We start from the raw sequence: 26,188 nt of genomic DNA on the forward strand, positions 1-26,188 counted from the left end.
CCAAGTACCCCTGTTCTGCAGGGTTGGATGTAGTGACTTCTGTCCAAGTGCACTGCTCTGGAAAATTAGGTGGGTGGGTTTTTTGTTTTTTTGGTACAAGGGATGGAACCTGTGGGTGCTTTACCCCTCAGCTACATCTCCAACCATTTTTTATTTTTGAGACAGCGTCTCAGTAAGTTACTTAGGGCCTCACTAAGTTGCTGAGGCTGGCCTCGACCTTGTGATCCTCCTGCTTCAGCCTCCCAAGCCACGGGGACAGATGTGCACCTCTGTGCCTGGCATTCTTCCTCTAAGCCCACTCACTTGAGCCCCTGGTGCTTCACTGCAGGCCGGGTCGGCGGAGAGCTCCCTGCCTCTGGGAAATGGGAGCCGGCTGAGCGGCAGCAGGGCATTCTCTGCCGGCTGCCCTGGTGGACTCCATGGCTGGACGAATGTCCTGGGAGGAACTGGGGTTACCCTGTGCCTGGAACTCGGGGGTCAGCTGCAGGCCCCTCCCCTGGGCAGCATTTCGGCTTCTGAAGCCCCCTGGCTCACCCCCCACTTCCGCTGACAGACGCAGACGGGAGCCTACAGGAATCAGGCCATAAGGAGGTCCCAGGAAAGTTTATTGCCGGGGCTGGTCACCAGGCTTTGTCCCTTTTGTGTGTCATGGGCTTCCTCCAGAGGACCAGGAGGAGGAAGAAGTTGACAGCAAACTGCACATGGCCAAAGATGGGGACGCCAAAGCTGCGGTACAGGAGGCCACCCAGAGTGGGCCCCAGGGTGCGGGTCAGTGGCTGCACGGAGGCACAGAGGCCCAGCATGGTCCCTGGGGAAAGAGGAGACAGCCGTCACGCTCTGAGCAGGTCCCTGGACAGGCACATCACTGCCTGGACACAGCCCACTCCTGTCCCCAGACACTCCTAGCTCCACGCCCAGCCAGTCTCCACACGGCACAGGAGGCCTGGGATACCCCGTATCACCCGCCCTGTGCCCCCACCGGGGGCCTCCACCCGCTCCTCACCTCCACCCCCGGGCCTGTGGACCCCAGGGGCCTCACAGGTGCCTCCCCAGATGTGGGGCTGAGTCTTCTCTACTGGAGAAAGTTCCCAGGTCAGGTGCAGGCTCCACCCCCCAGGCCTGCCCAGGGGGACAGCATCTGCACCTGGCCAGTCCCGCCCAGAACATCCAGGAGCTTCTCACCGCTCTTTCCCAGGCCCTGGGCTGCCGGGCCAGGCTCACTGGTGGCTGGAGTGGGCCGAGGGGGCTGGCTGGGCAGGGTCTTTTAAGACATCATGGGGCTCCGGGGCAGGGTTCTGGGTGGGCACAACACCCCAGTGCCATCCCTCAGCCCGTCCTGACCGTCAGCCTCTTCTCCCACTGTTCGCCCCCAGGAATCTCCTAGACACTCTGTGGACTCCCCTTGGGGCAGGGGAGGGACTTCAGGGAGTACAGCAGGACCCGGGGACCATGAGCACCCTTCTCGCTCCCCCCTGCCCGAGCCCCCCCCCCCCAGCAGCCAGCTCTTTCACCAGTTGCCAGGTCTCCACGCCCTCTGGGCGCTGCCCCGGTGTGGACATGCCTAGGATGGCTGCTGTCCACCCTCCGACAGCATTCGGCCCCCGAAGCTCCCCTCCCAGCCTGCAGGTTCCCAGGTCCCAGTCCCAGGGTACGTCCGCTCCCCACTGCCTGGAGGGGCTCTGGCCCTGGGCTTCTGCACCCAGGCCCCTTGGAGCTCAGCCTGTGGAGGCCCTCCCCGGCCCTGGGCCTGGCGTGGGGAAATGTCAGAGTGCCCTCTCCCACTGCCCACGACGCCCAGACACCAGGGCAATTACCGCCTCCCTGCGGCTCAGTTCCCAGGCTGCTGCTGGGCCTGGTCCTACTCCTTTCAAGCCAAAGGTGGTGCTGCTGGCATGACGTGGCCCTGGTGGCCTGGCCTGCTCCTCCCTTCCAGGCCCTGCCCTCCTCTCTCCAGCCTTAAGTCACCTTCTCCTTTGTGCCTCTCCAATGGCCGCCTCCTCCAGGAAGCCCTCCTGGTCCCGCTGTTTGGAGACGGGCTCTCCCAGCACCATGGCTTCGCAGGCCTGGAAGGGCTTGGAGCCCCAGGAGGCCTGGAGAAGAGGGCTGCCCCTGTCTTCCCTTCTTGGGCAGTTGGTCAGCTGAAGGCCAGTCCAGCCCTCAAGCTTTCTGGCCCTGCGACTGGGAATGCCTGGAAGGAGCCCAAGCCTAGCACAGCCCACTCACAGGAGCACCCTGAACCAGCCAGAGTGTGCCTGCTCTGTGCCAGCTCAGGGCAGGGCAAAGCCTGGCCCAGGACTCCTGGCCCCCAGAAGGACAGGTGGGTCCAGAGGGGCCTGGGAGAGTCCTGGGTTCACTAGCTGTGCCCACTCAGGAAGCCTGGAGGAGCCCTGGCCTGTCCAGGGAGGGCGGCCAGGCCCTCCTGTGGTCTGCTCTCCTGCCTCCCCCCCCCCCGCCCACTTCCGTCCCCAGGCGGGCCTCCTGACTGGCTGGCAGGGCCTTTGGGTCCACCCCTCCGCACACGCCCTGCCTGGAGTGCAGCCACCTGCCTCCTTCAGTGTGATCCTGCCTGTGTGTCTGAGCCGGGCTGAGCCAAGCCGTCCCCCATGCCCCCAGCTGGGCCCGGGCTGGTCAGCAGGGCCCGGTACAGGGCTGGGTGTGGGCAAGATTCTCACCTGATCCCTCTTGCTGCCACCCCCTCAGGTCCCAGGCTGCCTGGTCCACTGCCCACCCACTGGGCAGCTCAGCAGCCTCCCAGGGAGGAGGGCCTGCCCGCCCCTCCCCAGATGGCCCCCTGCACCCCCCCCCTACAGCATCACCTGTGTCTGAGGCCGAGACAGCCTTGGTCAGCATGCTGTCGGTGACCACGTTGAGGGTGCAGAGGCTGAAGACCAGGCCGGGCACCAGGAAGCAGAAGTGGAGGACAGTGGACATCAGCGCCTGGCAGAGGCAGTAGTCAGGGTCACACTGAGCAGGGGCTGCACAGGTGGGCCCTCGCTGAGGACGCACCTGCTCCTCTCTCCGCCCTGACGGCTGCCCCCTAGAGCTGGGCTGGGGAAGAGGGGGCCAGAAGGCCAGCGTGACATGGCTGGAGGTAGACCCTGGGGCTCGGGCACAGACAGGGCACCAGGAGTGGCCTTGCCCAGTGCAGAGGGGCGGAGAATTGGCCTGGGACCCCCTATTGTGTGGGGAAATCCAAAGTGGGCGCTCTTACCATGGCCAGTCCCACCACCATGAAGACCAGCACGCTGGCCCGGAGCAGGGCTTCCTCGGAGAAGTGACTGCTTAGCCGCCCGATGACCAGGCCCTGGACCACCTAAGCAGGGTGAGGGCAGAGGCGGACCTGGGAGAGGGCCAGAGGATCTGGACCTTGGCCTCAGCTCTCACGTAAGGGCACCCCAGGCTGGCTGGGCACCATTCTCAGAAATGGCCCCTCACCATCTGAAGGGGAGATGGGCTCCTGCTGGGCAGGAAGGAAAGCATGCCCCAGGAAGGGACACCGGGGACACCAGGGCAGCCTGCAGGCCACTCCCAGCCAGGGCACGGCTCCCTGTCCACCTCACTCCCTCACCTGCAGGAAGTGCTGGGCGAGGCCGGGAGGGGAGGGTGGCCGCAGGCACAGAGCTGCAGGGGCAGCAGGGCCAGGAGGGCCTGGGCGGTGGGGCAGGCCCAGCCTGGGGAGCCCGCCCTCTGCCTGGCAGGGCTCACTGCTTCCGGCAGAGCTGCCGACGTCCCTCAACCTACTTTCAGCCTTAGGTTTCCTTAGTTTTTACAGGAAGACCTACTGGGTGCGTGTCAGTCAGACCTCAGCACCAGGCGAGGCCCACCAGGTAGAGGCCTTTCCCAGCAGCACCCAGACCCAAACCCTAAGCAAGCCCAAGGCCCGATCTCCACGGCCTCCGAAAGACCTTCAGAGCGTCACCGGAGCTGGACTCCCTTTTCCTCACCCTCCCAGCTGCTAGCTGACCCATCCGCCTGTCCACACGACCCCAGATGGTCGCCCAACCCCAAGGCATCTCTGCTTGGGCGCTCACCCTCCTCCACACAGTGGCCAAAGCAGAGGAGTCCCTCCTGCACGCGGACAGCCCCAGGCCACTCTGAGTGGACTGGCACATCACGCTCCGCCGTGAGCGTCCTCTCTGGCTGGCTCCCGAGGCCTTGCTCTACAGACACCCACATGTCCTGAGGCCCCTCACTTTCCGGGGTGCTCCCACGCAGCCCCACCCCACCGCCTCCCTACAGCAGCGCCACTTCTGATGCCCTCTCCTCTCTGTGCCCACGACCGGGGGATCTCCCAGTGGGGTGGGGGTGCCTCGCTCCCCATCACTGACAGTCCCACTTGGTACCCCGGTTGCTCTGTGCATCCTCTCCCGGCCCTCTCCAAATGACTAGTGCCTTGGGGCAGCTGTGGGTCAGGGGGAGGTGGCTGGGCCACAGGGAGGTCTCTCTCCAAGGGTCTTTAAGGGATGGAGGTCTGCAAGCTACTCAGGGTCACGACCCATGCCTCGTTTCAGGGTGTGCGGGTGCCACTCCTCCAGTGCCCAGCCCAGCCCCCGCACTGGAAGCAGCACCCACTGGGATGCTGGGCCTCCTCTGGGCTTCAGCTTAGGGTGGACATGATCTGCAGGGAGCCACAGGCAGGGGACCAGCTGTTGGAGCTCAGCGACTCCGGATGCCCACCTCCCCTGATGGGGTCAGGGAACGCCTCAGGAAGGTGGCCTCAGGGCTCCCGGCAGACAAGGCCCAGGCCTCAGCACCCAGCCAGGGCCAGGGGCCTGCACGCCTGCCTCAGGCCTGGCTCCTGCCCCACCCCTGCCCCCACCCAGGCCACCGTCTCCCTCTGAACTCACTGCAGCCCCGCTCGGCCCCTGCCCCAGCACTGGCCACAGCTGCCAGTGTCTGTCCCCAGGGAGGCTGCCCCAGGCAGAAGGGAAGGTCCCTCAGGGCAAGGCTCCTGGGCGGCCTCCTGAGGCTGGGCTTCCACCAGAAAGGCCCTCCTGGCTGCCCAGAGCAGGGGCCTTCCTCGCCCCCAGCAGGGCCAGCTCCTCCCGAGAGGCTAATTCAGTACCAGGGCTAGGCCAGCCTGGGCCTGCGGGCGGAGCAGGTGGCTCGGAGGTGCCAGGAATGCCACAGGCTTCCGGAGAGGCCGAGCGCCCCCTCCCACTCCAGTCCCAGAATAGCCCCTCCCTGGGCCTGCGGTCAGGAGGCCATCCCTGGCCCTGGCCGGGAGGGTGTGGGGCCTGTCACCACCTGTGTCCACTCCCCAGGGTCTGGCTAGATGCCTAGGAGGTTCTGGGGTTGGGGGAGCTGGGCTTGGGTAGGGATGGCCATGGGCTGACAGATGCCTGTTCCCCACCTCAAGCTGCTCTAGGGGCACCTCATGACCCTCGTGCTGCAGCTGCGTGGCACCCTGCAAGGACAGCCCAGCAGCCGGGTGAGTCCCGGGCTCTTGTGGCAATGGGGGCTTTCCACCTCAGTCCATGCATGTGCTCAGACCCTGTGGGGTGGGCACCATGGTCAGCCTCACTTACCCATTAGGAGCACTGGGGGCCAGAGGGCAGGACGCAGCCCAACCAGAGCCCACCACCTCCCACCACATCCACCTCCGGGGCTGCAGTCCCTCCCCGCCCTGTCTGCTGCCCACTCGGTGGCCCATGGACCCCGACACACTGCAACACAGGAGCACATGTCCTTGGCCCTGCTTCCCCTCTTGTCAGGACCCAGGTGGTGGCTGGGTGCACAGGCCGTGGGCACACAGGGCTGACCCCACGGGGCCCGAGTGCAGACCCAGCCTTGGAGCAGAGGGAGGGGGCCGCGGCGGGGGCAGAGCTCTGGGAGGGGAGGAGCAGGCGCGCTCAGAGCAGGAGGGGGCCCCTCGTGAGGCACCCAACACTGTGCACGGGCCCCCACCTACCATCTGCAGGACCCCGAAGAAGGACATGAGGTAGCCAGCCTGGGAAGGCTCCAACTGGAAGAAGTCCATGGAGATGATGGAGAACATGATCATGAAGAGACCTGGCGGGGCGGTGGTCAGGGCCCTGCTGATGTCCAGGCTGCATCCCCAGGTGAGCCCACCAGGTGAGGCCCACAGCCCTGCCACTGCGTCCATCTCCCCTCTGACTCTTGGGGAGGGTGCCTGCCTGGCCAGGGAGGGACCCGGGACACCAGCTGGACCAAAGACCCTTTCTGGGATTCCACTGCCCAGCTGCAGTCTGAGTGGGGAGGTTCCAGACGGGCAGAGCCAGGGCGGCCATGTGGGGCATCTGGCCCTGAGCCTCACCGTGACTCCAGCCCTAGCCCTCAAAGGCCCTCACTGAAGCTGCGGCTTGGGCTCCAGGTATGGCCCCTGGGTGGCCCTGGGGGGTCAGCAGGGCCCAGCCAGGCCTGGGCAGGGGCAGGGGCACTAGGCACAGGCCACAGGCTCCTGCTTAGGAGAGGCCCACCTTCAGCCATGACTGTACCTGCAGCTGGTGTCACTCAGAAACCCCACGTTAGAACTGGGCAGGGTGTCTGAGTGACAGGATTCCTACCGGACACAACCATGGCTGGGTAAATTGGTCCTGGGCTGCGAGTCATTTCCCAGGTGACTGGGACACCTGCTCACTCCAGACGTACAGAAAACCCTGGTGCAGTACCGGAGAGGGTGAGGTGGGGCCTGTGGGCCTCTCGCCGCCCCTGGGTGACCCCTCCTTGGTTCCTCCAGGGCTGGGGTCCGGAGGGGGCAGGGAAGTGAGGGAGACACCTGTTTTGCTGTCTTCTCCTGAGCTGGACACCCGCATGAGCCTTGTGGTCTCCAGGGACAGGCGAGACTGACCAGGGCTAGCCTGGAGTGTGGGGGAGGGGCCGCCCCTCGACCGTGGGCTTCCTTCCCCAGGGCTGGGACTTGGCCCCACCAGGCCCTGGGCAGCCCTGGGGAGGGGAGGTCTGGACTGACCTGAGGGGAAGCCAGAGACCACCTTGATGAGGAACACTGGCAAGACGCCTGGCAGCAGGAGCAGGCGGCTGATGGCCTTCAGGTCGAACACACTGGCCTTGGGTCCACCTGTCCAGGCACACTGGTCAGAGGCTGGAAGCCCTTGGCCTGGCTGCGGGGCAGGGCTTCAGGGCTCACTCCCCAGGCCCAGGCAGGAATGGGAGTTGACCGCAGGCTCGGTCCCCCTCACAGTGCTGGTGGGCACTGTGCAGTCAGCACCCCCACAGCGCCATGGATTCTGGGAGGTAACCGGGCCTGGGCCTGGACAGGAGCAGGGGCGACCCTCAGTTCCCAGCCCAGGTGACCCAGGGCTGGTGACGGCCAGTGAGGCCTGCCCGACCCCCGGGACGCTCCCAAGCAGTGTCCGGGCCTCCCAGCTGCTCTTGGCTGCTCCCTGCCTCTGGCCCCCACCCCAGGCCCTGGCCCCTCTCTGGCCATCTGTCATGGCCCCCTGTCCCAGGTGGTCTCTCCATCTGACCTCTCAGTCACTGGGCAGAGGCATGGGGTCTTGCCACATGCCAGGCATAGGTAGGGCCTAATGGGGGCCACCCTGGAGGGGTCCCCTCTGAGGAGCTAACCTGGCCTGCACTCTGCCCCTCCTGGTGCCCTCAGATGTGCCCGGAGCCCCGGACTAGCACCCTGACACTGCCCAGGACACTCGGACCCCAGGGTCCTTGCAGCCTGCCAGCCCAGCTCCCTGTCACTCCCGGTTTTACTCAGGTCTCTCTGTGTCCCCTCTAAGGCCTCCCTGGGCAGGTGAACTTGGTGGGGCTTACCTGGGGGAGCAGCCTGGACATCAACAGTGGCCCCTTTGGTGCTGGCCGGGATGCAGGTGACACTAATGATGGCTCCCAGGAGGTTGGCCACAAGTGCCACGATGGCTGGACAGTGGACCCTGGGGGCAATGGGTGTTGCAGGGTGTGTGGGTCCCAGGGCCTGGGCCCCAACCTGCAGCTACGCTGAGGCCTGAGCTGCAGGAGGCCACACCACGCCAGCACCCTTCCCTGTAGCCCCAGGGGAAGGCACCAGGACCCCAGGGCACCTTTACGAGGTGACAGATGGAGCAGGTGAGTGCCAGCCACCCCTGACCTTTGCCACGGCACACAGGCTGGCAGCCTCTGTGGATGGGTGGCAGAGCCAGAAGGCGAGCCCAGAGCGGGGAGCAGGACAGGCCCCAGAGGTCAGGCCTAGGGTGTGTGTGTCCCCGGAGAACCCCCCAGCGACCTGGGGCCTGGCACTGTGTCACAGGATGGCTGCACTGCCCTCGGCATGGAGGACAGTGGACACCTAGAGGTCCTCAGGAAACGCCTCCCCTCCCTGCTGGCTGGAGGCTGGGGCATGCTGGGTCTGGGAGGGCTTGCCCACTGCCCTCCGACCCCACCACGTCCTGCAAGGCCCAGGCGCACCCACTCCTCTGAAGCAGGACTTCTCATGGAGCCAGGCTGCGGCCTCCAGACTGGGACACCCTTTCCCTTGCGGTGTGGCAAACCCCCGTCCATCCTGCGAAGGCCCTTCCCAGTGAGGCCCAGGCCCTTCTCCCCAGATGGACCCAGTCTGTAGGGCTCTGGTCGCAGAACTCGCTTCACCAGATGGTCAGAACCTGGCCCCTGCGGGCCTGTGGGCCTAGGTAGAACCCGGTGCAGACCCAAGCAAGTGTGAGAGCCATTCACATGGGCAAAGTCCCGCCTTAGCCCTCATCAGTGCCCCCAAACCTGCCCGGGTCAAGGCCTCAGGGTGCAGACACAAGTGGAAGTCAGGGTCCTGGGAGAGCCCCGAGTCCCCAGACAGGGACACGCGAGCTGCCTGGGTTCCTCCCAGGTCAGACTCCCCTGTCCTTCCCCAGGGTCACAAGTGTCTCTTCACACGCACGTGCACACACAGGCACACCTGCGTCCGAGCTCTGGCTGAAACCCAGGCCCAGGGAAGGACGGGGCTGCCAGCGAGGCCACAGAGCAGAGGTCAGGCCTCTGCCAGTCCTGTTCCTGAGCAGGGCTGGCTGCCGCCTGTGCCCCCACATCCGGGGCCCCAGGCCCACTGCCCAGGAAGCTGGGCGTGTGGGCTGTCAGGGTTCCACACAGATGGGCCTTTCATCGACCAGCAGGCAGGGAGGTCAGAGGGCAACGGACCCCAGAGCAGGGCCTCTCCAGGCCCTGGAGACCGGCAGGAAGTGATGTGTGCGTAGAGAGGGAACCCCCACCAGGGCTGCCCGGAGAGGAGCCTTTCTTCTGGGCTCTGCTCTCTGGGCACGGACGTCACTGTCGGGGCATGGCCAGGCAGGGACAAAACGTGCTTTCTTTGCCAGATGCCCCGGAAGCATGCAGGGCAGAGGCGGCCCCTCAGATGGTTATTTTGGGAAGCTGGTGACAAGTGAGGGTGGGTGGCAGGGGGCCAAGTCCCTACTTCTCATGTCTTGGTGTCCCTTGAGTGATGGCCAGCAAGCCAAAGGCCAGGGCTTCCTTGGAGGTAGAAGGCCTGGCGCTGGGAGACCTGAGCGGGCCCTGGGGGCAGTCAGGTCCCCCAAGCCCCCCAGAGCCCCAGCGGGCCACTGTCCGGGGAGCCCGAGGGGGGCCATTCTTTTCCCGACTCAGAGCTCCCTCCGACTTCCCAGAACAAAACGCCTGAAAGGAGACTGAAAGTGAGAGGGCATTTGGCGGGCAGCCTGTCCGGGCCCTCTGTGTGCTGCTTCTCCACCAGGAAGCACCTTCCAGCTCTGCACCTCGCCAGACAGGGTGGCCTTGTCCCAGGGGCCTGCGGGGCACGCACCCCAGCACACGGCCCTCCCCCGGATCTGCCCAGGGGCAGGCGGCCCAGGAGGGCGCTGGGCTGCTCTTGGCCCCACTGGCTTGGTCCACTCTTTTTATTTGTTCTGATGCTGGGATGGAACCCAGGCCTAGCGCATGCCAGGCAACCGCTCTACCACTGAGCACACCCCAGCCTCGTGATTTCTCATTTTGAGACAAGGTTTCCCTAAGTTGCTGAGGCTGAGCTTGAACTTGAAGTTTTCCTGCCTCAGTCTCTCAAGTCACTGGGATTACAGGCCTGCACCACCTCATGTGGTCATTCTATGATTTTTTTTTAATGTATAAACTGAGCCAAGGTTGTGTGACCCACTGGGGCCTCGCCTTCTACAAGGGCGGGTGTCCTCCAGCCCTGACCTGGGGATCAGGGAAGTCCCCTACCTTGGCCACGCACTCCAAGCTTACTGTAACACATCAGCTCCGTCCTCTGCTGGTCTGGCTGGCCCTAGCCCCATGCACCCTGCCTCCTGAGCACAGGATGGCCACATGTGAACAGGGGGTGCAGCTGTGACCCACTGGGCCTCGCCTTCCACAGGGGGCAGCCTGGACTTGGCCTGGGGGCCACAGTCAGCCAATGCCCATTCCACGTAGCTGTTTCCAAGATCATTGGGTTGTCTGGCCCCCCTCTTCTGGGTGAATACAGGAACAGGAGGCTGATGACAGGTGTATTGGAAGGGCAATGGGCAGGCCTCGGTGATCTGGCTGCCCAGTCCTTCCCTGGCTACCTTGCTGGGTGACCTCATTCCATCAGGGGCACAAGAGGGCTGTCCTGGAAGCCATTCCATCCCCCATGCTGCCTGCCGGCTACCCGAGAGGCTTCTGGCACCCGCAGCCACACCTCAGGCAAACAGCGGCAGCCACGGGCCTTTCATCCTGATCTCCAGGGCCAGAGTTTGCCAACTTCATCAGGAGCGGGCGGCCTGGGCCCGCCTCCCGCATTCAGGCTCTGCCCCTTCCGTCCCTCTGCCTGGGAGGGAAGACAGCAGCTCACCCAGCCGGTGCCCCTGCCAACTGGCCCTGGGCTCCAACAGGACCCGTGCTGCCCGCTGTGGCTCAGGCCCTGCTGTGCACCCCACTCCAGGTGCTGCTCAGGGTCCCTGCTGTGCACCTGCCTCATGTCCCAGGCTGGGGTCAGCTGGGACCCAAATTCATATGGCACCTGTCTTGAAAGGAGCAGAGGCAGGGGATCCAGAGAGCCCTGGGGCCCAGGGCGAAGTCCCTTCCCCACCCGCCCTCACCATATGGTGCTGTCGCAACCAGGCCATCCTGCAGGGTCACTTCTGACACACACTCTGGCTTCCAGGGACCCAGAAAGAGGTCCGAGCCCTCTCTGGCCCAACACTCCAGGCCTGCTCCCTCCACCCCTCGGGCCTCCAGCCACCCACCAGAGCTTCCCGCCCAGGGCCTCTGCCGGACTTCCGCCATCCTCCTTCCCCTGTGCCTCTTCCTCTCAGGTGGCCCCCGAAGCTGGTCCCTTTTGGCCTCTCCTGCCCTGTCCCTGTGCTTTCAGCACTCAGGACACCAGGTCCTTCTGTCCTTCTGTCCTTCCCTGCGGGCCTGGTTCCCTCCTGGCCATCAGCAGCATTGCCCAGGTGAGCTGTGCCTGAGTCACTCCTGTCTCCGCCGTCCCGTTGGCCTGGACGTCTACCCATGAACTTCCAGGGACACCGGTCAGCAGGGTAAGGGCCCCCCACTCCCTCGCCCACACCCAGGCCCCAGGGGCCACTCAGGTGTGAGAAAATGTGTGCTGAGTCACCTGGAGGCCTCCATGGGTACAGCTCAGGGCTAGGGTCACACCAGCCACTTGGTGCTCATCTCGGGGCAGCCTGACCTCCAGAGCTGTGGAGCGTCCGCGGAGCGTCCAGCACTCGGATTCCTGCTAGCCCAGTGGTGTGTGTTCAAACCTGACTGCTTCTAGGTGGGCAGAGCTCTCTGGGGGCTGAGGAAGGAGTCCTGGGCTGTGACTCACGGTGTGGCCCTCACTGACCGAGTGTCCTTCCTGGAGACAAGGGCGGGTGTCCTCCAGCCCTGACCTGGGGATCAGGGAAGTCCCCCACCTTGGCCACGCACTCCAAGCTTACTGTAACAATCAGCTCTGTCCTCCGCTGGTCTGGCTGGCCCTAGCCCCATGCACCCTGCTGCCTGAGCACAGGATGGCTACATGTGAACAGGCGGGTGCAGTGTGACCCACTGGGCCTCGCCTTCCACAGGGGGCAGCCTGGACTTGGCCAGGGGGCCACAGTCTGCCAATGCCCATTCCACGTAGCTGCTTCCTAGATCAACAGCTTCATGGCCAGGCCCTCTTCCCTGCCCCTCAGCCCAACACGACCTACACAGGACTCCCAGTCTCCCTGCTCCATCTCCTTCCGGTTGCTCAGGCCAGATGGGGGTCTTCCCAGGCAGCCCACACCCACCCTCTATCTTCAGCTGGGCCCGGGGCTGACCTCTGCTCAGGCTGCACTGACCCCTTCTTGGCTCACCCACCTCTCAGCCCGTAGCCTCAACAGCCTTTGGGACCCCAGCAGCACCACACCTGCCCTGAGGTCCACCCCACATCAACAAGGGTCTTCCAGCCAACATCACTGGGTCCCTCAGCCCTGTGCTCAGCACTGGAGGCCCCTGGGACACTCAGGCAAAGGCAGAATCCTCGCTGCCCTCCCCTTCCCTCTGGCCTTTGTCCCTCCCCTGCTTGGCTCTAGTCACCCTGGCCCCTGGCTTCTTCTGCCCACAGGGCTGCACCCCAGCTGCCAGGACCCCATGTCTCATGTGCTGCCACCATGCAGGTGGCCACCTGTACACCTGGGCAGCTCCACGCTGTGGCCCAGGGCATGCCTGGACTGGAGGCAGGCACACAGCAGGCTCCGTGAACCTGTGCTGGGTCCTGGAGGCCTGTGGGCCGTCCCCAGGCAAGGGCTCAAGGCCATGAGTCATAGAGCCACATCCACCTGCTGGTGTGCTGGCTCTGGGTTCAGTCCCCGCCGGCCCCCCCCTCCGGGCAGCCTGGCCTCCTGACCCTGAGCTCGAGGCTGAGCCCAAACCAGTTAAACCGGTGCCTGCTCCCACAGGCCCCATGCCAAGGCCACTTCCTCCTCCCTGCTGTGTCTGGGCGGCAGGGAATGGGCATGCCTGGGACCCTTCAGGGGCATAAGGCACTCAGATGGGCAGCAAGATGGCAGCCAAGGGGTCTCCACATCCTACCCTGGTTCTATCAGGGGTAGGGGAGGACAGGCTTGGTATGGCTGTCAGTGGCCCAGGGCAGGCTTCGGGGTTATGGGGTGGCCTGAAGGAGGGAGACAGCAGCCCACCTCCCGGCCCCCATGTGGGAATGGGACAGAGTAGCACCACGGGGGAGACAAGGCCACCCCCAGCTGTGTGGACCCTGGTGGACAGCATGGCTCAGAGGATGGTTGGCCAGCCCCTTCTGGAAGGGACAGGAGCAGAGCTGAGAGTCAAGCCCTCCTCTCTCCCTACTCTGGACAACCAGCGCAGGGGGCTGGAGGGGCAGCTCTGGCCTTGAGGGCCCTGCAGCACCCTGAGTCTCCAGTGTGGCATGAAGACTGTAGGTCCCCACGTGCACTTTGCACACACCCCAGCCCTGGGCCTTGGACCCCCACTCCTGGGCCTGTTTCCCCACCATCAAAGGAAGTGTTGAGGTTGACCTGGTTACAGATAAATGTCAGGTTTTCAAGGGCCTCAGATCCTCAGCAGCCAGGAAGCTGATGGAATGTTCTGGGAGTGGAGGCAAGAGTGGCAGCCACCTTGGGGAGCTGTGGGAAGTGAGCAATGTCCTCTAGCTCAGCGGCTGGGATGCAGAAAGGACAGGTGAGAGAACAGGGAACGGATGGGGGGGCCAGGCAGGTGAGGCGGCCGGCAGAGCCTGTGTGGGTGCACTTGCTCCCACATACCTTCAGCCCCTGTATGGCCCTGCACGTGGGGACCCCCCGAAGCACTCCTCAGCCAGTGCAGGCTGATGGGCCCACTTCACAGGTGAGAAAATCTGGCGAGGTCAGGGGCCCCTGCTGATGGCCCTGAGGTGACCCCACCTGTCTGGGCTGTGTCCCCGAGTGGGTGGCATCCCAGAGGGCCCTCTCCCAGCCCTGATACCTGCTGGTGTGCCCTCTGCATCCCCTCCATGCCTCTCCTCACCCTAGTGGCCCTAGAGACTGGCCTCAGAGGCAGCAGTGACCAGCTCCTGCCCCCCACTGGCTCCCTTCATGCCTGGCCCATACCTGCCTGCCTTCTGTGTCTTCCTGCTGCCCCACCAGGGCTGCCCTGCATGTGCACCCTGACCCGAGGCCCCAGGAAGACCCCCGGGGAGGCTACCCAGCCCCAGGTCGGCCAGTCCTTCCTGCTCCCTGTCCTGCTCCCCGGGGTCCTTCCCAGGGGTGCCTCCACCCTGAGCAGAGCCCACCTCGGCAGCCTTGGCCTCCTTTGGAAGTCAGAACTTGGGGCCCTCGTTGCTGCACAGAAGCACTCTGGCCACTACTGGGCCAGGGCTTCCTCGGCCACTGGCAGCCCTGAGTGCCCTCTAAGCACCACCTGGCCCTCTGCTGTCTTCTTATCCTACATGCCAAAGTGCCAGAGGTGCGGACCCAGCGCTCTCGTGTTGGAAGGCAGCCCCTTCCCCTTCCCTGGCTGCACAGTCCCTCATCTGGCTGCCTAGGCTAGAGCTGCCTGAGGCCCAAGGCACCCAGCTAGAAGAAGACTCAACCCCCACAGTGCCTCGGGCCCCCCGGGGCCAGCCCGAGTTAGGGCATAGCCTTGGCATCGTGTCTGCACCCTCCTCCCACCCCTCACCAAACCAGGCCAAAGCTGCCCTCTCCCTGTGACCAACGGATGTTGCAGAAGCCACCTCCCACGCCTCTGTGTCCCTGCCGAGGGCTCACCACCACTCAGCTGTGTGGTCCAGCTGCCACTCTCCTCGGGCCTCTGGACCCAGGGCTCCTCACCTGCCTACACCCAGCACCTCTGCACCTGCTGCTTGCCTGCACCTGCTCAGGTCTCTGCTCACAGGTCACCCCCTTGGAGAGTCCCTGGTGACCATCCATCTCTCTTTTTCCTGGTCCTGGTTCATTCCTCTTTTCAGAGCTGGGGATGAAGCCCAAGGCCCCACATGTACTAGGTGAGGGCCAGCCGGCCGGCTGCTGCCCAAGTCCTGGGGCTCGGTCATTACCTTGCTGTCTCTACCACTGCCTGGGCTTGTTTGGGAGCACGTGGGATCCCTGGGCAGTGCCTGGCCTGGGGAAACCAAGGATCCCAAGTTCAGGGAGTGGCGCCGCTCACCCAAGGTTGGAAAAACTGGAGGTGACCTAGTGCCTGCCCCACAGCTTAGGGGTCTGCCACCAGGAAGGCTCTGTCCCAGGAGAGCCAGGGTGGCCCCTGCAGGCCTGTGGAGGGTGGGTGGGCCACCTGCTGGCCTGGAGGCTCCTCTGGCCAGGGAGCAGGTAGAAGCCTCCACCCCTGCTAGGTGGAGCCCCGAACCCAGCACCACCCAGACCCAAACCCGGGGCTTGGCCAGGATGGAAACTGGCTTGAGGGCCGAAGGAGTTGGGGGGAAGGAGGAGTGGGTGGGGCTGCAGGGGGAGCCTCTCCAGGTCCAGGTGTGCTAGACAAGGTCAAGCTCTTGTCCCAAGAGGCCCACCAAGGGCTTCGGGTGTTGATGGCCTGTCCACAGCACTGCAGGGGGACAGGCAGACCTGGCAGGAACTCGTGCCACAGATGCTAAGCCCTGAGCACTGGCACTGAGCCGACTGAATGGTGCAGGACAGGGCCTAGGAGGGCCTGTGTGCACAGATGGGGTGGGGACAGAGGCCTTGACATGAATTCTTTTAAGCTCCTCATAAGCCTATAAGCCGCTGTCAGGATTCAGTTCTAGAGGAGGGGAAACCGAGGCACGCAAAGGCTGGCGGCAGACCCAGGGCTCCTCCTGCCTCGGAGCCCCATTTCCCACACCCACTCAAAGGGGCCCCTGCCACAGTCCCCTCCTTGGGGATGGCCACCCTCAGAGCCTCCTGAGACCGACTGGAAAGGGATTCTTCCCAGCTGAAAGTTCTTAAGACTGAGGAGGCAGAAGTGCCCAGTCCACAGAGGGGCCAGATGTGTCTCCCCTGTCCTCCTGTCTCTTGGTGGTCAGGGCCTCCCTGGACGGTGTCTTTAGGGACTGCGCGGCACTGGAGGGAGGCTTCCGCGCGGGGCGACGGCGCCCCCTGACGGCCACGCCGCATCAGGGCGCCCCAACCCGCGGCGCAGGCGGTAGGGAAACCGCGGCCCTCGGAAGTGGCGGGCGGAGCCACGGGCACCAACCCAGCGCTTCCCGCCCCGTCACTCACCCGCACGCGGTGTTCAGGGTCCCGCCGAGCAGGGAGCCGAGGATGACGCCGACGCCGAAGCACAGCCCCAGCCGTCCCAGGGCCGCGGGCCGCTCGGCCGGCGCGGACAGGTCGGTGATGACCATCTGGGCGGCTGCGGGAGAGCGCGGCTGAGCGGGGTGCTGCGCCCCACCCCGCCCGCCCCCCAGGCCACGCTCCCAGGACCCCTCCGCTCCGTCCGCCCCACCCCTCCACCCCGGGCCGGCACCGGTCACACTCCCACTGTCCCCGCCTCGCGGATCTACCCCCCAGGCCACACGCCCACGTCCCCATGTGCCCCCAAGCCACGCCCCCACGTCACCCTCGGCGCAGGTCCCTACCGGGCAGCGTGTGCATGAAGGCTCCAGGCAGGCGGGAGGCGAAGAGCAGGAAGACGCCGGGCAGGGCTGGGCTGCAGGCGGCCGCCAGGAGCAGGTACAGAGCCGAGGCCGCCACGAAGGACAGCGAGAGCGCCGCGCGCGCCCCGTGCTGGTCTGCGAACCTGCGCAGGGCGGGTCAGAGGCGGGCGCTGACCCTGTGTCCCGCCCGTAGGCCCTGGGCGGGGGCGTTGGGTGGCGGGGAAGACTTGCCCCCGGGGGATGCAGGCCTCCTCCTGGGCAGGCCGGGGACCTCCTGGGCCTCAGTTTCCCCATCGTCCTAGTGGGACTGTGCAGGTCTGGCTGCAGTGAGAGGGTGGGGTAGGAGTGGGGGGTGTGTCTGGCCCAGGGGGACAGTGACCCCCTGGGAAAGTGGTGGAACCTACCGGCTGTACAGAATGCGGCTGTTTGCCTGGGTGGGTGTCCCTTCTTTCTGCCTAAAGTTGCTCCCTCTGGCCACCTGTGCTGCTCAGGCCCACTGTTCTGTGCCACTGTCACCAAGACAGCTCTGTGTATGTGTCTGCTGTCCCAGCCCAGTGTTCCTCTAACACCCTGACCCGGGGGCGCAGGGTACCCAGGGCCATGTGTCCCTGCAGCTCCTGTCTGCTGATTGATGGCGGGACTCCCAGCTCACGGCACACGGCATGGACAGACACGATACCCTCAATAATTAAATCCTCCTTCTGGATATAAGTGGATGTCACAGGTGGGGCCCTTGGGAACCTACAAGGGACCATAACACCTCAGCACCTGAGTTTGCTTCTCTGTGAAAAATGGTGATGCCACATTTCATGGCCCAGTGTGAGCTCAAGGGACCTGGCAGGACTCAGTTCATGGTCTCTGAGGAGAGGGCCTGGGTGAAGGGGCACACGCATCCCCCTCTTCTCTGTACCTGCCAAACAGCGGCCCGCCCAGCAGCTGAAGCACCCCGAAGGTCGTCTGCAGGTAGCCAAAGGCGACGGAATCCAGGCCCAGGCTCCGGGACAAATACTGAAACACAGTTGGGGCCCCATGGGAAGGACTTGGAGTCCTGGGCCTTTGGATGGGCAGGGGATGAAGGACGAGCCTGGGTTGGGTGGGAGGAAGCAGGCAGCACAGCCTGGAGGTCCTTCTCTGCAGGACCCTGCCCCCCGTCCCCAGGTGGGACCTGAGTGGCCCTAAGGGTGCAGGCCCAGTGAAGGCGCTGCTGGCCCTCCTTCCCCTCTGCAGGACCCACTTCAGGTGGGGCATGGAGAGGCACCTGCTGTTGGCTTCACCCAAGGCTCTGTGGAGGACACGGTCACCTGTCCTGCCAAGAGTGTCCCAAGCATCTTAATGACACAGGAGGTGGTGTGCTGCCCAGTAAGACACAGTGTGCTCTGTGAGCTCTCAGTCCTCAGCCCCTCGGGGAGGATGCCCTTGGAGGAGGAACAGGGCATGGAAGCGTCCCTCCAGAGCACCCGAGGAGTCCCTGGGACCCCAGACCCGCCTGCCCTAATTCTCTGACTTTAAGACCCCCTCCCTCCCTGAGTTCCGCCCCGTCCTCCAGAATGATGGCTGAATTCCTGTTGGGGCCCTAATCCTGGCACTTCAGAATGTGACCTGATTTGGAGGCAGTCGAGTTCAAAGGAGGACATCAGGGTGGGCCCTAGTTCCGCTGACCGCTGCCCTGTCAGCAGGGTCTTGTGGACACAGACACACAGGGATGACCACATGAAATACATGAAGAGGGACGCACAGCCAGGCCCTGGGAGGGCCAGGGGGACCTGCCCCAGTCCCCTCAGAGGGACTTGGCCTTGCTGACCCCTTGACCTCAGACTTCCGGCCTCCGAAGGCCGGGACGGCAAGCTTCACCAATACCCTGCCTCTCCTGCCTCAACCCCTGGACGTCCCTGAAGCTCCTCTGGGGCATCACAGGCTGCTTGAGTGCCCCACACTCCTGATGGTGAGGGCTGAACTGCCATCTGTCTGATGTCTCTGTGAGCTTGATGGACAGCCCCCCCCCGCCCCTGACCCTGCCGCCTTCCACCTGCTCCTCTTCCTCTCACCCCTGCCTCCTGCTCCCCCGAGAGTGCTGCTCCCTCGGCCCCTGCCCTGCTGTCTGAAATCACCTCAGTGCAACCCGTGCGAAGCTGGCTCCTCTTGTGGCTGCCCCCTCTCCGTTGCCGACGCCTCCATCCTCCCGAGGGCTCAGGCCCAAGCTCTCAGTGCCATTCCTGACTCCCCTTCTCTCAGAAACCTCCTATATCCAGTCCATCAGTGGGAGATCCAGATCCACACTCCCCCACAGCCGTCCCTGAGTCCTTAGAGTATCTCCTGGACATGGCCCTCCCTGGCCTTGCCTTCTGTCCACTCACTCCTCTCCAGATGCAGGAATCTCACCACTGCCCCAGGGCCTTTGCACTGGCTGTGCCTCACCTGCTTCCTTCGAGCCTTAGCATCAGTGCTGTCTTCTCAGTGAAGTCTTCCTGGCCCCCAAACTGCCACATGTCCTCAGGTTCTGTCTCTCTAGCATGCTACCACCTGTTCCCCACTGCACCACTGAATTTGACATTTGCTGTGATGGATGCACACAGTGTGCCCCCAGCTCCCAGATGGGAATGTCGTCCTTTGGCTCTGCTGTCCAGTTCAGGAAGAGGGGCTGCTTGTGGGTGCTCAACACAGACTTGCTGGACAACTGTCCTCCGATGAGAGGAGAGCTCTAGGAGGCTGGCAGGTGCCCTGCTGTGTGGGCTGTTCTAGGGGCTCACAGGTTCACTCCTCTTCCTTGAAGCAGCCTTGCTAGTAAGGGGCAGCCACCATCTGATTAGAACCTGCCCAGGCTGCCCTGCTGCTGGGTGGGGCTCGGGGCTGGACCCAGGTCATCCGCAGGGCGTGAGCTGGGCTCAGGAGGCCTGGTGGGAGGGGTCCTGGGAGTGCCCCCATGCCCAGAATAGCAACACGGGCCAATCAACGCTCACTCCCCCCCAGACCCCCAGGCCTGGAGGGAGGGCCAAGGTGCAGGAACGCTCTGGGCCCAGCCCGGCCTCCCAGGAGCAGAGGCTCTGGGGCGGCCCTGACTCAGCTGGCTTTTTGGTGATGTGTAACTTTGTTCCAAAGTGTCCCTGAGCCTCTCTGGGGATACCAAGAGTGGGGAATTGGCCTCAGTCACGACCACTGTGGGCCCTAGAACCTCAGTTCTGCCCAGCCTGGGGGCCAGCAGCACACTGGTGGGCCCTGACCTGAGCCCATCATGGAGCCAACCAGCCCCTTGCTTCAGGGAGCCAGGCCCCGAGAGTCTCCATGGGAACTTGTTACTGTGTGTGTTTCGTAGGGGACTGAACCCACGGCACACTGAGCTACACCCTGCAGCCCTGTTTATTTTTTTTTATTTTGGGACAGGACCTCGCTAAGTTGCTGATGCTGGCCTTGAACTTGCAATCCTCCTGCCTCATCTTCCTGAGCAGCTGGGATCGCAGGCGTGCACCACCATGCCCAGCTTTATCTGCCTTTAAGAACTGCAGTTCACAGCATCTGGAGGACCCAATCTCCTCATTCAAACAGAAACTGACCGTCACCGAGATGGAGAAGGGCCTGGAGGGTCTCTGGGTTCTCCCAAACTCCCTGGGCGCTGTTGCCCACGGAAGATGTGACCCTGTGGGCTGCCTCCATAGGGTTTGTTGAATGAATAAACAAGAGTGAAAAGTGGGAATGAAGAGAAGGTGGGAGGGGGTGGCACTTGGCAGCCAATAGTGATGGCGTAGCCACCTGCCATGAGCCAGGCTGAGTTGAGGAACCAGCCCTGGCCATCGCCACCCTCACATTCTGGTCGGGGAGAAAAACAAACGGCAAAAATGTCCAGTAAGTGGGACAGGAAACATGGAGCAGGACAGAGCCGCTGGGAACGTGACAGTAAGGTGCAGGCCGCGGTGGGGACCTTTCTGAGGGGGTGACCCACCCAGAGGCCTGCACTGCCAGGACGTGGGCTGAGTAGGTGTCAGGCAGGGGATGGATGGGGCAAAGGCCCCAGGTGGGGGGCAGCAGGCACAGGGCTGGGACAGTCACGTGGAGGGCGTGCTGCCAGGAGGGCAGTGGGGGTGGTGCCCTGAGGCTCTGTCCAGGGCTGCTGCAGCAGGCAGACAGCACAGCTGATGGGGGTCACCAGGAGCCGTTCCTGGGCCCCTGACTTTATTCAGCTCACGTGGCATGGGGTCCCCAGTGGGAGGAGCCTGGCAGCATCCAGCACCACCTGTGCTCCCTGCTACCGCCCACCTGGACGGCAGGTGGGCAGTGAGGGGCCTCTGTCCTGCTGGGCATTACTCACTGGCAGGATGGAGAACTGCATGAAGAGGCAGGTAAGCTCCAGGGCGGCCAGCACGTAGGTGAGTGGAACTACCCAGGGCAGACTCAGAGTGTCCTTCTTGCTGGGGGATCGGCCTTGGCCCCTGGGGGCCGCGGCTCCCTGCATCCTGGGCTCCTGGGCTGGCGCTGTAGGGAGGCCGGGGAGGGATCCAACAGGACGCTGGCAGAGCCTTGGGAGCGGTCAAGGGGCAAAAGTCCGGTTGCTCTGGGTGCGGGTGCTGAGTCACCAGGCTGGAGGCGGGCAGAACAGCCTAGGGGAGAGGACAAGAGGACGGCACTGCAGACTGCAGACCACAGACTCCCACCCTGGGCCCTCCAGCCACCTGTCCTTGGAGAGCCAGTCAGGTCTCCCTCCTCCACACATCTGAAAACTCCCAGTCTCCAGCAAGGGCCTCCACAGGAGGGAAGACCAGGGCGACCCCCTGCCCTGCAGCTGGGCCAGGCCCCAGGGGTTTAAAGGGAAATCGAGGCCCAGGGTGGTTGCTGACTGCTGCTCAGGCCGTGCTTTCTGTGGGCACGGGGCTGGCTGAGTCCTGTGCCAGAGGCCTCCCTAGGCCCACAGTGCCCTTCTTCCCCAGGGGCTCCAGCCAGGGCCCCGGGGACTTCTGGAATGGTGCTGGGCAGAAGCAAGGAATCACGGCTCTGCCTTCCAGGCCCCCCAGTAGGGCAGCTCTGCCTCACTTCCCACAGCAGGATGCTGTCCCCCCTCTCCCGACCCCACAACCGGCGGGAGCCGGATTTTGTGGCCCACTGAGGTCTTTCCAAAGTTTTGCCAACCTATGCGACTAGAGTCGGGCCCTGGGCGGCCTTCGTCTTCAGACAGCCCAGGGCGGGGCGGCTGCGCCCACTGCCCTGCCCATCCCGGTGCCCGGGTCTGCGGGAGCCCGCACGCACGTGTGGGCGCATCGCGGGCAGAGCCTCGACCTGGTGCGGGTTCGGGGCTCAGCACCTGTCCTCGCCCTAATGAGCTCGGGTACCTGCTCCGCCGGGTGAGCTCAGGCGCGGACTGGGGGGAAGAGTCCTCTCGGGGTGACCCGGACACCCACCCTTCCGGGGTGAGCCCTGGCCCGCCCTTTCGGGGTGACCGGGGACGGGCTCTTCCCGCCCCCGAGGCCTGGCCCACCTCCTCGCTCCGCCCCCAGGGAGCACCCGCCCCGCCCATCCGCGTAGCGCGTCCTGCGCTCTGGCGCCCGCGGCCTCTGCGCGCTCATTGGCCCAGCGGAGGCCTGCCTACGGCCCCGCCCCGGCCCCTCGGGCAGCTGCGCGGGGTACTGCTGCTGACGGTGTCTAGCAGCTGTGTGTGTGTGTGTGTGTGTGTGTGTGTGTGTTCCCCCATCTGGGTATTGGTGTGTGTGTGTGTGTGTGTGTGTGTGTGTTCCCCCATCTCGGTATTGGGGTGTGTGTGTGAGTGTGTGTGTGTGTGTGTGTGTGTGTGTTCCCCCATCTCGGTATTGGTGTGTGTGTGTGTGTGTTCCCCCATCTGGGTATTGGTGTGTGTGTGTGTGTGTGTGTGTGTGTGTGTTCCCCCATCTCGGTATTGGTGTGTGTGTGTGTGTTCCCCCATCTGGGTATTGGTGTGTGTGTGTGAGTGTGTGTGTGTGTGTGTGTTCCCCCATCTGGGTATTGGTGTGTGTGTGTGAGTGTGTGTGTGTGTGTGTGTTCCCCCATCTCGGTATTGGGGTGTGTGTGTGTGTTTCCCCATCTCGGTATTGGGGTGTGTGTGTGAGTGTGTGTGTGTGTGTGTTCCCCCATCTCGGTATTGGTGTGTGTGTGTGTGTGTGTGTGTGTGTGTGTGTTCCCCCATCTCGGTATTGGTGTGTGTGTGTGTGTGTGTGTGTGTGTGTTCCCCCATCTGGGTATTGGTGTGTGTGTGTGTGTGTGTGTGTGTGTGTGTGTGTGTTCCCCCATCTCGGTATTGGTGTGTGTGTGTGTGTGTTCCCCCATCTGGGTATTGGGGTGTGTGTGTGTGTTTCCCCATCTCGGTATTGGTGTGTGTGTGTGAGTGTGTGTGTGTGTGTGTGTGTGTGTTCCCCCATCTCGGTATTGGTGTGTGTGTGTGTGTGTTCCCCCATCTGGGTATTGGGGTGTGTGTGTGTGTTTCCCCATCTCGGTATTGGTGTGTGTGTGTGAGTGTGTGTGTGTGTGTGTGTGTGTGTTCCCCCATCTCGGTATTGGTGTGTGTGTGTGTGTGTTCCCCCATCTGGGTATTGGTGTGTGTGTGTGTGTGTGTGTGTGTTCCCCCATCTCGGTATTGGTGTGTGTGTGTGTGTGTTCCCCCATCTGGGTATTGGTGTGTGTGTGTGTGTGTGTGTGTGTGTTCCCCCATCTCGGTATTGGTGTGTGTGTGTGTGTTCCCCCATCTGGGTATTGGTGTGTGTGTGTGAGTGTGTGTGTGTGTGTGTGTTCCCCCATCTGGGTATTGGTGTGTGTGTGTGAGTGTGTGTGTGTGTGTGTGTTCCCCCATCTCGGTATTGGGGTGTGTGTGTGTGTTTCCCCATCTTGGTATTGGTGTGTGTGTGTGAGTGTGTGTGTGTGTGTGTGTGTGTGTGTGTTCCCCCATCTCGGTATTGGTGTGTGTGTGTGTGTGTTCCCCCATCTGGGTATTGGTGTGTGTGTGTGAGTGTGTGTGTGTGTGTGTTCCCCCATCTCGGTATTGGTGTGTGTGTGTGTGTTCCCCCATCTGGGTATTGGTGTGTGTGTGTGAGTGTGTGTGTGTGTGTGTGTTCCCCCATCTCGGTATTGGTGTGTGTGTGTGTGTGTTCCCCCATCTGGGTATTGGTGTGTGTGTGTGAGTGTGTGTGTGTGTGTGTTCCCCCATCTCGGTATTGGTGTGTGTGTGTGTGTTCCCCCATCTGGGTATTGGTGTGTGTGTGTGAGTGTGTGTGTGTGTGTGTGTGTTCCCCCATCTCGGTATTGGTGTGTGTGTGTGTGTGTTCCCCCATCTGGGTATTGGGGTTTGTGTGTGTGTGTGTGTTCCCCCATCTGGGTATTGGTGTGTGTGTGTGAGTGTGTGTGTGTGTGTTCCCCCATCTGGGTATTGGGGTTTGTGTGTGTGTGTGTTCCCCCATCTGGGTATTGGGGTTTGTGTGTGTGTGTGTGTTCCCCCATCTGGGTATTGGGGTTTGTGTGTGTGTGTGTGTTTCCCCATCTGGGTATTGGTGTGTGTGTGTGAGTGTGTGTGTGTGTGTGTTCCCCCATCTGGGTATTGGTGTGTGTGTGTGAGTGTGTGTGTGTGTGTTCCCCCATCTGGGTATTGGGGTTTGTGTGTGTGTGTGTTCCCCCATCTGGGTATTGGGGTTTGTGTGTGTGTGTGTGTTCCCCCATCTGGGTATTGGGGTTTGTGTGTGTGTGTGTGTTTCCCCATCTGGGTATTGGTGTGTGTGTGTGAGTGTGTGTGTGTGTGTGTTCCCCCATCTGGGTATTGGTGTGTGTGTGTGAGTGTGTGTGTGTGTGTCCCCCCATCTCGGTATTGGTGATGGAACCCAGGGCCTCGCACATACTAGGCCCACTTCCTGGGGGTTTCAGACGGCCCTGCCAGCAGGCCTCTGGTTATATGGCTCTGTCCCCTAATTGCTAGTCTCACTGGACACTCCCATATCCCCCCACCCTGACCTGAGCTCCTTGTCCTCTGCGGCTTCCCTTTGGAGCTAAGGTTAAAGCTTGCGGAGGGGACACTGGTTCTCACTTTTGGGCCCGGGTGGGGTGTGGCCCCTGCCTGGGTTGCAGGGCAGGAGGCGGGGCTAGTGTCCTGAAAGAGCATCCTGCTGGAATGAGCGCCTTGGAAAGGTCAGTTCAGTGGCTCTCCCACGGTCCTACGCCTCCAGCTCTTCTTCTGTTTTACCTTTTTTTGAGAAAGGGTCTTACTAAGCCTCGTTGGTCAGGGTCTCACAAAGTGGCTTGTGATGATCCTTCTGCCTCAGCCTCCCCGGCCCCTGGGATTACAGGCTGGTAAATGCTGCATGGCCTGCAGCTTTTATCCAGCCCTGAGCCTTTGGCTGTGGCAGCGGGATCCCTGACCCCTGGAGTGGCCGCATAGGGTGTCCACTTCCAGGTGAGAAGGGGAAGCGTGGGGAGGGGAATGGGAATGGAGGAGGAACTTGGGACCAACAGGAAGAAGGGGTGGGGAGAAGCCAGGAGAGGGAAGAAGGTCTAGTCTAGCCTGCCCGCTCCTGGGAGTCGGCTGGAGCCCCAGGGGCGGGGCAGGGAAGGGAGCATTCTGTGAACATTCTGAGCTCCTCCCTAGCAGCCCCTTACCCCCAGACCAGGAGGCTGCTGGGAGCTACTGAGATGCTGCGTTTCTCCATGTCAGCTCTCCTGTCATGTCCCTATCACTGGCCGGGCCACGGAGACGCATGGCACCTGGGTACGGGTAGCTTTGTGGCCCACACTGAGTGCCTTAGGAGTCTGCAGGAGCATGCACTGCCTGAGCGCTTGTCCCGGTGCCGCACACCCTCAGTTGGTCATTGCTGGGTGAGCAGGTGCTCACTCAGGACCCTGGCTCCACTCTCCTGTCCTGCAACCCAGGCAAGGGCCAGGCCACAGGCCCAAATGTCAGAACCAGTGTCCCCTCTGCACATTTTAACTTCAACTCAAGCAGAATGCTGCAGCAGATAGAGGAGCTGGCATCAGGGTGGGGTGGACATGGAGGATCTCCTCAGGTTGCCCAGTGAGAGCGGGCCACAGAACTGACAGTTGGGGCAGAGACACAGAGTCTGAGGCCTGCTGGCAGGGCCATTTGAAGTCCCCAGGAAGTGGGGTCGCGCCTACTGCTCTGTGGTTGGGTGCATGCACTGTGCTGAGGGAGATTCCAGGGCCCACAGTGTCGATGGGGGAAAGCGTTGGCATCTGGGGGCAAGTTCCGGGTCCTGTAAGCTGAGTTTCAGAAACGGCACCTCTGGCCTCCGTGGGGACATGAGGAGGATGGCTTCAGCCAGAGCCAGGAGCCTGGGCAGCCAGCATTTCCTGGAAGGGTGCACAGGAAGGCTGGCCTGGGAAGAGTGGGGGCTGGGCTCTAGGAATCTCAGGGGTCTCAGATTCAGGAGCCCTAGAGGGCTGGTGTGCAGATGGTCTGTCCTCTGGGGGTGAGGGTGAGGCACTGTCCCCAAGAGGTGCCAGACTCCCCATCAGACTCTGGGACCTAACCGCCTCTCACAGATCTGGCCAGAGGTCGGCCAGTATCAGCTCTGCCTGGGGTCCTGGGCCGAGGTGGGAGGTGAGCACCTGGTGAGCACGGAAAGTGCCCAGAGGCAGGTCGTGGGGACGAGGGTCCCCTGGAGCCGGTGGGTGCCAGGAAGGGGCTTCTACTCACCACTCTTCCTCCTGTGCCAGAGCGGGACCTGTGGTGGCAGGGAACTGGTTGGGCACACTAGCTTTTGT

General features: G+C 63.3%; 1 protein-coding gene across 7 annotated transcripts; it reads right to left on the reverse strand.

The window, feature by feature from the left end:
- Positions 1-236: 236 nt before the first annotated feature.
- SLC67A1 (solute carrier family 67 member 1) lies at positions 237-26,188 on the reverse strand. Of its 7 annotated transcripts, none has more exons than XM_081280810.1 (11): positions 26,121-26,188; positions 20,775-21,063; positions 17,385-17,482; positions 16,457-16,617; positions 16,098-16,230; positions 7,747-7,865; positions 6,932-7,039; positions 5,912-6,012; positions 3,212-3,313; positions 2,817-3,048; positions 237-808 (listed from the first exon to the last, which is right to left on the reverse strand). In XM_081280810.1, the coding sequence occupies exons 2-11, from the start codon at positions 20,916-20,918 to the stop codon at positions 621-623; spliced, it is 1,386 nt and encodes a 461-aa protein (XP_081136936.1). In that variant the 5' UTR covers positions 20,919-21,063; positions 26,121-26,188; the 3' UTR covers positions 237-620. The 7 variants fall into 7 exon arrangements, with proteins under 7 accessions (XP_081136936.1, XP_081136935.1, XP_081136937.1 ...); XM_081280809.1 differs by lacking the exon at positions 26,121-26,188 and adding an exon at positions 21,790-21,946; XM_081280811.1 differs by lacking the exon at positions 26,121-26,188 and adding an exon at positions 21,590-21,775.

The sequence above is a fragment of the Spermophilus citellus genome (assembly GCF_964194105.1).
Source record: "Spermophilus citellus genome assembly, chromosome: 2".
In the NCBI taxonomy this organism is placed as follows: Eukaryota; Metazoa; Chordata; class Mammalia; order Rodentia; family Sciuridae; genus Spermophilus; species Spermophilus citellus.